General features: G+C 31.4%; 1 protein-coding gene across 1 annotated transcript; it reads left to right on the top strand.

The window, feature by feature from the left end:
* Positions 1-306: 306 nt before the first annotated feature.
* Positions 307-1,008, top strand: LOC148280587 (uncharacterized; the record flags this gene model as incomplete). Its single annotated transcript, XM_088228155.1, has 1 exon — positions 307-1,008. A coding segment is annotated over exon 1 (702 nt), but the record flags the coding sequence as incomplete, so codon positions are not given.
* Between the last annotated feature and the right edge of the window lie 10,261 nt (positions 1,009-11,269).

Below are 11,269 nucleotides of genomic sequence, written 5' to 3'. Positions count from 1 at the left end.
ATCATCAACGTAACGCCGCCAGACTTTGGGGACGAAGGGAGCAGTATCCAAAGCGGTAATTTCAAAGCTCTCCATGAAAAAATTCGCTATTACGGGTGAAAGTGGATTACCCATAGCTACTCCTTCTACCTGTTTATAAATTTCCTTTTCAAAAGAGAAATATCCATTTGTCAAACAGTATTCAAATAAGGTACACAAGTCCTTATCAAAAATCTCTCTGTTTTTGTGATATGGGATCATGGATCAGATAAACTCAAAGTGTTCCTAGAACACCTGAATAGCCTGCATCCTTCTATACAGTTTACAATGGAAAAAGAACAAAAACGGGTCCTTCCATTCCTTGATGTCGAAATTATGAGAAAACAAGACGGGAGCCTGGGCCATAAAGTGTATAGAAAGCCGACTCATACTAATCGGTATCTTCATGCTACCTCTCACCATCATCCGTCCCAAAAACTGGGTCTCATAAATACACTTGCCAGAAGGGCGACTCGTATTTGTGAAGAAACAAGTTTAGAAACTGAATTGAACATATTAACAAACGCGCTGGAAGGAAACGGATACAAAAAGAAAGAGATTTTGGCTAGAATAGCTTCTATATCAAACACAAACAAGACGTATGACAGCAATAACGATGACTATAAAGGGATAGCTTGTTTGCCATATGTAAAGAATATTACGGATAGAATTTCCAAAATCCTTAAAAAACACCAGATTAAAACTGTGTTCGGCACGTCGGCAAAAATAAGAGATTTTCTTAAATCAGCAAAGGACCGGGATCCTCTCGAAACCGACGGCATTTACAAACTGGAGTGTAAAAACTGCCCTAAGGTTTACATCGGGCAGACTGCCAGAAATATAACAAAGAGAGTAAAGGAGCACATGAGTGCATGCAGGCTCGGCTACCCCGAAAAATCGGCCTTGGCCGAGCACCACATAGAAACGGGGCATAAGTTTTCCTTTGAGCCGATAATCTTAGGGAGGCCAAAGAACCACCAAACACGACTAGTAAAAGAAGCAATTGAGATTTACAAACATCCCGACAACATAAACAGAGATGATGGGATGCGATTAAAAACATCCTGGTACCCAGTCATAAAGAAATCGCATAAAGATTGCAATGTAACACAGATTTGTGATACGGTATAGATCCTAAGTACATAATGGTACACATTAATCTAAACGACTACGACACGGTACAAGTCCCAAATACATAACATCACACAAAAACGACTACGACACGGTAAAAATTCTAAGTACCTAACGTAACACATATTCATACACAAATAACATCAACCCTGATGATGGACGCTGTAACGCGATCCGAAACGTCGGTAGAGAGTACGAACGACACACGGCATAATAACCCAGAAAAACTTATTGTGCAGTAAAAAAGTTATTTTGAAATTTGTAGTTAGTATTTACAAATGAAAATAATATTAAAAATGAAGAAAATTTAATGTGCTTAGTGTGATACTCTACGTATCGGGCACTTTTTCTAATAGCTATATAAATGAATTAAAAGGCTAACCTTCTTGTATAAAAATAAGTTATACTGTTTTGTCTGCGAGGCACGAATCATAACTTTGTTATAAGGCGAAATTTGTAGGTGTTTCACTTGAAATTATAATTATAAGGGGGTAGAGAGTGGTGTAAAAGTAAATTACATCCGCGACTTTTGTACATGGAGGAATATGCAGAGTACCCACTAATGGGTTGTTTATCATTTAAAAAAGACGCTGAAAGCTTTTTATTTAGCCATCGACATCAAATAAATTGAAATGCTTTTTCACGAAATTTTGTGTTTTAAAATCGGAAATCCCCTTGTTTAAAATGACATGCGTTCGTAGAGAAATGTGATGAATTGGTATTGTTTCTCTGTCACTTTCTTGCAGATGCCTCCATGATATTGTGAGAAAAAAACAACTAGACATCGAACTGGTTATGCCTAACTAAAACCGACGTTTTGAAGTCCCGTTTTTCGCACCCCAAAATTTAACCAATTTTGTTTTTTCTTAAGAAAAAATATCATGATGAAATTTTTCTGTGTCGGTTTTTTTAGCATTTAAAAAATAGTTATCATATGTACACCATGCAAGGCGGAAGATAAAATTTTGCACTTTTAAGGGTTTTTCTTTATCAACAAAACAAAACAATAAGGATGCGTGGATGGTAAATATCTATAGTGTGTAAAAAAATCATTGCTCTGGTGCCATTATCTAGGGAGAAAACGTGGGAATACGTTTGTGTGAAGAAAAGTCAGGCCGCGTTTCCTTTTTATAAAATATTATAAAAATAACGTTTTAGTAATAAGCAAACCATCAGCAGTTTCCCCGTAGGGGTGAGCAGATAGGATAGAATGCCACTTTAATCTATTTTTGCAAACTGACCTCGCTTCTTATACATTTATTTTCAATTTTCATTCTGACTTTTGAAATGTAAATTTTTAAATATTTGTTGAATTTGGTTATGTCATGTCTTTTTCGGTCTTCCTCTGTCTTTCACTGTCTGTTTGCTCTACATGTTCGAACCAACGCAGCACTCCTTTGCCGTGGCCACTTTACACACCATGTAACATTCACCATGATTCCTATATTTGAACATCCATATTTCCTAGGTTCTTCCAACTGTTCATTTTTGTGAATTTAAAGAACTGAACTGAAGTTTAATATTTGTTAAATCCAGTCGTTGAGTACAAAAATTCGGACTCGCTCAAAATATTGTTGGCAAACGTATTTATTCACATTCGTATGGAAACAATATTTTTTTAAAGTTTTATTATATTAAGTACTATAATATTGATGTTGAAGTGACATTAATAATAGAATAGAATATCTGATGTTTGCATTAAAAATAACTGGTTAAAAACAGACCCCAAAATTGAAATATTTGGATAAATCATAAGCAAACAAATAATAATGGAAATATAAAGTTTATATTTGAAGCACTTACTTTGTGGTTATTCATTATAATAAAATAAAATAAAACAACTTTGTTTTTAACCACTAATTTTTTTTTTTTCCCACCGACCGGTTTCAAAGCAAACAAGCTTCTTCGTCAAGGTTTACGTAACTAATGAATTGATTCCTTGTTTATTTTTACCATGTTCACTAAATACTACACGTGGACCCAACAAATCAAGTCGTTTTTTCCTTACACGGGTGGGAATTTAATATCACTATTTTCGATGTTAGACAGGAGAGGACTAAAATAAATATTGTTTATTTGGTTATTAATTATTGTTTTCTTATTATGAATCGCTTTTTTATTTTCTAAGATTTCTAAGTTGTCTAATTTTAATATTTAATTTTCAGCATGAAGTACTTTTAATCCAGTGTCTTTATTGAAGTTACGATTATTTTCTATCAGATGATTTGCGAATTAAGTAAAAATATTATTATTTAAGCATCTTAAGTGTTCTTTTACTCTAATATTATATTTTTTTTTAGTTTTTCCAATGTAGATTGAATCGCAATCATTACAATTTAATTGGTATATCCCAGATTTATTATATTTGAGGCTTTTGTCTTTGTGATTTTTTAACAATGTTCCAATATTATTAGTTGTGTAGAAAGCCGGTTTAATGTTTGACGGTAGGAAATTAGATAATTGTTTTGAAAAACCAATTACCACCCGTGTAAGGAAAAAGCGACTTGATTTATTGGGTCCACGTGTAGTATTTAGTGAACGTGATAAAAATAAAAAAGGAATCAATTGATTAGTTACGTAAACCTTGACGAAGAAGCTTGTTTGCTTTGAAACCGGTCGGTGGAAAAAAATAAAATAATGAGTTGTTTAATTTTATTTTATAATAATGAAAATATTTATATTATTAGTTAAAGACTCGCCAAATTAATTCATATTGGCTGTCGGTAATGATCTTAAAAAACATATCTATTCAATTGAAGACATTGTTTAAAAAACATATCTATTCAATTGAAGACATTGTTAAAAAAACCTCAAATGTCACAAGCCAACAATTTTTTCAGGAGTGTTTAAACTGAATACTACGGTTTTACTATTGTTTTTATGTCTTTTAATGAAACAAAAAATATACTTTAAGATCTCTGTATATTTTTTTGTGAATGATGTATGTACCTTTGTTCAAATAAAAATTTTAATTTTTTTTTTCTGTTTTGAATAATATGGATCTTTGTCATTTTTAGTGCAAAACTAAAAGAAATTTAGTACGAATATTTGAAATAAAATAACGTTTTTTCAAAAACTTGTATAGCAGTCATATAATTAAGAATAGTCCAGAAGAAGCGTTGAATCATATTTGAATACATCGGACAGTGTCCAATAATTCCCCCACTTAGACACACTTTCGCCGCGCGCATACTTGAAGTCATTGAGTAATATTGCCAGATAGCGAAGAATATAACCATAACACAAATGTGAGGTAAAAAAAAACAATTTGTTAATTTTTCTAAAATTTTATTGTGCACTCGGACACATTGATCGACACAACAGAGTAGATAAGTAAAGGGTCATTTAATAAGAGTAATTGAATTAAGGAACTTAAAATATAGAACAAATTTTATTTTACATAAAACGGATATTTTTAGATCATGTAAAATAATATTTTATGTTTTGAAGATAATGTCAGCTAAATGTCCACCACGGCGTTGGTTAGTCCGAGGTTCAATTTTCATTATTTTTCTTATTATATGAGCAAAGTAGAATAAACATTTCTACTACCCTGGCAACACTAACGAAATTTCCATTTTGTTTCTTCAACAATCTGACAGATGGAAAAATAATTTAATTTTTAAGTAATGCATTTGTGACAAACACATTTATTTGATAATTACACGTGAATGTGATTGCATTCTGTTTCTTTAAGATCCTAGCAGTATTTCAACACTTTAAAAGGACACAAAACGGCATGGTTAAATTCGAATCCAGAGTTGCGTACTGAGCAATTTCCGCAAAGAAACTAATGGGTCAAAACGTAAACCTACTCATTTATGAGTAGTTGAGTTGCCTTTTGTTTGACGTGCGTATGCGGTTTCTGGACTATTCTTAATTCTATGGTAGCAGTGCTAAAAACTTCATTCGTACAAATTGATGTGGAAAAATGCGGTTTTCTAACAAATTGATGCGGACAATTGCTGTCTTCACAAAAATATCACATTTTAACAGTGAGTTCGGGTGGATCGGAAGATCTGTTGACGAATAACAACGGTCCGCCTTCTTCTGACGAGTTTTCTGTGGTTTCTTCTTGAAACAGGTCACAGCCGAAACATCTTACTGATCCTTACATAAAATAACGAAATAAAGTTTTTCATTAAAGTAAATATTTTTAAGTAAACAAATTAATAACTATCGCTTTGAAGTATATATTAACCTTGTACATTACAAGCAAGGTATTGAATAATGCAACTACATATAAAAAAATATAAAAAAAACAGTAATTTTTAAGAAATATTCACACTTTGTATTCTGGAGCCGTGTAAACACGAAATTATATAATCACGCGTTGTGTCCCGGTCCCGTGTTTTCACGTAGTTTACAAAGCTGTCTAAAAAATAGCATTGTATAGAAATCTAGTGACTTTTATCAGTATTTTTTTGCGGCTAGTAAACCACGTGAAAAAACGGGACCGGGACACAACGCATGGTTATTATATTCACGTGTTTACACGGCTCCGGGATGCAAAACACAATGAAAGGAGTGAGACCCTGTATATGTGCGAACATTGTAATGTGGCTTTCCATAAAGGCCAGTGTTGGCAAAAAGATCATACAAAAATGACCTATTAAATTGTTTGAAATAAATATGAGAAGTTTCAATTGATTTAACCCAGTATTTTCATAATTATGACACTTTTAAGAAACCCTTCACAAAGCATAAAATTTCACAAAAATGGGCCAGGCACGGGGTAAATTATATGTATATTCGGCCGGTGTATGGACTCACAAACGGAGAATAATAAAATCCAATAATATGATTTTGGAAAATTTTGGACATTAGATGTTTTTAGAACAAGGTCTTCAATTACAGGTTGTTAATTTCAGTACATAATACATCTGGCTTGAAATAAAGCATACATTTCAAATATTTTTTTCCAAATTACATCATTGAGATAAAAGAAGTTGTAATTTGAGTAATATGAGTAGAGTTCTTTGTAGGATAATAAAATGTTATATTACAATGTTAACCCTTTCAGACCTTAATTAATTTCTGAGCACCTAAAAAAATATTTTATTTTCTGTTTGTATTTAAGGATATTTTTTAAAACTATATTTTTTGTGGGCTTTTGACTTGTTATTGACTGGTTTAAGTGGCCATTTTACTCTATGTGTAAAATTCGCCATTCTTCCACCATGTTTTTAAATGCATATTTCTTCTGTTGATATTTGTAAAGTAAAAGAGCTGATACCTTTATTGAAGCCCTGTAAATGCCTAGACTTCCATATTTTCTTCTCTAAAACGTTTTCAATTTCTATTCTAATATGTTAATCTTAATAACTCCTTAGGGGGTGAAATCAAGTTTTTCTCGACAAACATTTGAGCAAACTCAAAATATTATTGTTTATTTTAATAAACACCCGGGATGAACGAGTTATAAAATACAATCTTCATAATCTACAAAATACACCCTGAAGCATTAGAATAATTTGCATGTAATGCGAGAGAAATCTGGTTAGTTAGAATGTTTAACTAACAATATCACAGATAAGTGATTCTTATACAGAGAATAAATCAGTAATATCTATTATGAAATTATGAGAATTAAATCATTCTCTCCAATGTCTAAAGTAAAATAACTCGCAAGTCGTTCATCAAATAGTTGGAAGATAAACAAGATCCTTTGCGTATTCCAAATATTAAATTATTATTTTATAAATAATACAAATCTTAATATTAACACTCAGATCGGAACATCCTAAAAAAAAAATTTTGAAAAAATATCTCAAAATGTTTACTCATTTTTTTTACGTAGCTCCAAACCAATTTTATATCAATATTTTTTAAGTAATCAAGCTATCGAGTTTAAAGTGTTCGTGATCTAGATAAAAAAACTTACGTATGAAAACCACATCGAAAAAATAGTGAACCGGGCACACAGAAACTTAGGTTTTGTTATCCGCACTTGCCAAGTTTTTAATGATTTGGTATTATCAAATTGATTTATTTCGCTTACGTTCGCAGTCTCCTTGAATATGCCTCCTCTGTGTAATCTCTTCAATATTCCATACACAAGATAAGGCTTGAAAATATTCGGCAAACGTTTTTGAGACATCTCAATTGGAGATCCCGATTTACGGACCCCAACCTTAAAACTTTTTGTCATAAACATAATATACTTAGTCTTGAGGATCGTTGTTTGGTATTCGATATGGGGATTTTATATGTCATTCTTAATGGACGTCTTGATAGTCCTGTTCTGGTTTCTGAGTTAGCCCTTAATGTACCTGGCTACCGCATCCGTCACACGAATCTATCTCTTTTCCATGTACCTACAGTTCGCACTAACAATGCACAGAACTCTCTTCTGATTCGCTTGGCGCGTAATTAAAATGTATTTTTCAATAACATAGACATATTTAACTGCAGTAAACACACTTTTAAAACAAGAATTAAAAAAAAATTAAGTTTCTTTATAAAAATAAATATTTTTACATCATAAATTTAAGATGTTTCAATTCACTCATATCAAAGACACACTCACCCTCTCCATAAACCCACCATCACACCCATATACACTCACACATTTTCCCATACCTAGCAAAACCACACTCCACTCACTTACACACACATCCTCAAACAAAGAAACTGGCACACATGCACTTCTACGTGTATTAATATCTAACTGAACTGGATTTTTATAATTGTATTTATGTGGAAAACTGATTTGGCTTTATTTTATGTTTTTTTATAATGTTGTGTATATTTTGTTGTATTGCTGTTGTTTTTCTGAATAAACAAAACAAATTCGCCTAGCAGGTGGATATAATTTCGATTTTTGTTTTAACACCTCTATACGTTATACCTAGTGAGAAAGCTAAGTTTTTTTTTATTATTTTTTTTATTTGTTAATAAACTATTTTTTTATAACTTTTATGTCTCTTCGCTGTCTAATTTTGAGCCATTTCAGTTGCCTACAATAATTAAAAATATTCTGCTCCTAGACAGGCACCTGAAGCTTACGACTATAACGTTAATGTGTAACAGATGTTCAAAAAAGGCTGCATTTGTTGAAAAAAACGCCGAATATGATAATTGCACACAAACAAAAAAAAATTTGTTAAAAACAGTGGTTTTACAAAAACTTATAAAGTAGTTGAAGTCTCCGTATTAAAATTTGTAAAAATATTCAGTAAACGGTAACACTCACAAAAACCCATGTAAAAGAATTTCCAGAACACCTTTGAATTGTAAAACAATGAGTGAGTCGCCCTACGTAGCGGTAGAAATGCTTAGCATTCAATTATTAAATTATGTTTTTTGTTGATTCATACAAATCGACGTGAACAATTAATTTCTGTTTTCACAAAAACAACGTATTTCTTACAGTAAATTGGAGGTTTCTACGATTTTTTTTAAATATTATTAAATGTACATCCAATTTAAAACTACAATCTAATGTTAAATCTAAATACGCACACTGCTCAATATTTTCAATATTTTCATACATGCACATTTCATACATTCTTCGTTTTTTATGGCCTTTTCACACACATGCACGGTTAAATAATATTTGACGTATTCTACTCCATATACCATATATGGTATATCCATATAGATAGATGTGTATGCTCCCTATAGATGGTACAAAATATACTTTATATCATGAATACCAATAAAAATATATTAAGAATAATAAATTGTATTTTCAAAATCAATATGGACATTGTGGAGAGATGTTTTCTTATATAACTTTAAAAAAGGATTAAAAAAAAAACATATCACTAGTAAAACGCGACAATTGATAGTTGTGCCATCAAGATTCGTGACAATGTTCTAAAAAATTTGAATAGCCAAAATTGAAAATCAACATGAATTGTGACGTATTAGGGGCGTGGCCAATGCAATGACCGTTTTTCGGGAATTCAAAGTTAAAATTTAAAAAATATTTTTATGCTACTATTTTTAGTACTTTTTTTACTATTTTTCTATTTTTAGTACTTTTGTAGCAATTTTTTTTAACTGGACCGTATTTCATCGACCTTTAAAACTTTAAAATTGTAAAAAAAACGTGATAGGCATTTCCCTGTAATGTTAATTATAAAAGTCTTACTGAATACTTCAGAAAATGATCAAACTAATTTAAGTTGATTGTGGGACATTATTATAATAATCATGAGCATTTCTTGAACGAAATTATTTTAATGTTGGAAATCAGTTAACAGGGTCTTTTAAACTGGAATAAGTAAGACATTTTAGATTCATCGGTTCCATCAATAATCGATCAATTCATCAATAATCACATTATTTTCCAATGGCCCATGGACTGTCGGACATTAACAGTACGGCAGTTTCTATTTTTATAAATGAAAATGGGTCTTGTAGCAAATGGACATTGTTTTCTATAAAGACTACCCAAAAAACGATTCTACTGGTGAAACATTCAGATGTTCGTTCGAAAACTTAAGAACGATCAATGTCTCAGAACTCTTATTGTTTTTAACTATTACGGTGTCGACTTTGATCACCTATGCAGAAAAATAAAAGCTCAGTTTTTGGGATTTTGTACGTAATAGAGAAATATCACGTTTTCTTTACATTTTTAAAGTAATAAAGGTCCAAAAAATACTTATAAATTTGTAATTTTGGATTCCCGCAAAAACGGTCATTTCATTGGCCACGCCCCTAATACGTCACGATTCATGTTTATTTGTTCCTGCCATTAAAATTTGTGTAGAACAATTTCATGAATCTTGACGTCACAACAACCAAAACCAAACGCGTCGCGTTTTTCTACTTACATATTTTTATTGAATTTCTTATTTACATTTATGTATGAAAACATTTCTCTACCATATCCATATTGATTTTGAAAATACAATTAATTATTCTTAATTCATTTTATATATTTTATCGGTAATCGTTGTATGTTATATTTCCTTATTAGCCTTTTTTTGATTCAGGCTAGGCAAGCTTAGCGTCTAATTAATAAATGGCGCAATCAACTAATAAAATGTTTTGGGGTCATGTTGATCGTTTTTTTTTTGGACTCTAAAAATAGTTTCAAAATATCAATTAAAATATACCAATTCAGAAATGGTCAATAACGTAAGGGGGAGTATTTTAAGTATGTAACGTATAAATAAATAATATGCGGCATTTACTCCCAGAACAAGTGTCAGAAATGATTTCGCATACATTTTGAGTAAGCTAAAGAGCTCGGACTTGAACCGACAGCCTGTAATTTGCATGTTGATTTTGATTGGCGCGTGAACGCCATCGTAAAGATCGACATAAGATGATCGTAATACGAAATGTACACCGCTGGGTGACTATTCTCCACAACCGTTAAGATTTTAACAACTGTAACCGTTAAAAAACATTGAGTTTTTCCAATCATCAATTGTTATTCTTGTCATTGTCGGCCCCGTGGTGTATTAGTCAGCGCGTTTGCTGACCACGCAAGAGGTCTCGGGTTCGATTCTCGACTTGGTTGATATGAAATATTTTTTAATATTTTTTTTTACATACACAAAATTATAATTTAAGCAAAACTGCTTTGACTGCCTAACTAGGGTTATTTACCTCGTTCTAAGACAGTCAAAAAAATATAAAAAACAGTAATCAATATATAGAAACAGTTATAAAGATACAGGACAAAGTGAAAAACAAAGTAAAAAATGGAGTAAAAACAGGGTAAAAAATGAAGTAAAAGCATAGTTAAATATAGTAAAAACATAGTAAAAATGTAGTAAAAAAAAACCAAGAAAAAATTAGTTTTAACAATAAATATTTAAAACACAAAAAAAAACAAAGTGATAAATGTAGTGAAAACATAGTAAAAACCATTAAAATATATGAAAATGTCTATAAAAATATTTTGAAACTTATTATAAAAATTATTTGTATTTAAAAGGGTGTTTTCACACTAGAATATTTCATAGTCCCTGGATTGATACCTGAAGAGTAAGACTGATCACCTTACCTTCATGTTACAAAATTTATAGAGATATGCTGCGGTTGGTGTAACAATCCAGTGTCCTATGCACCATTAGGTGTGGAGAGGGAATTATGATGATGATGTCATTGAAGGCCCTGTCGCTGTCCACAAGGTGACACGTATTCAAAAGGTAAT

The sequence above is a fragment of the Micrasema longulum genome, unplaced genomic scaffold (genome assembly GCF_059751315.1).
Source record: "Micrasema longulum isolate JH-2025_06_02 unplaced genomic scaffold, ASM5975131v1 h1tg000564l, whole genome shotgun sequence".
Taxonomy (NCBI): Eukaryota; Metazoa; Arthropoda; class Insecta; order Trichoptera; family Brachycentridae; genus Micrasema; species Micrasema longulum.
Note: the sequence above shows the minus strand (reverse complement) of the source record. Positions and strands in the feature narration are given on the sequence as shown.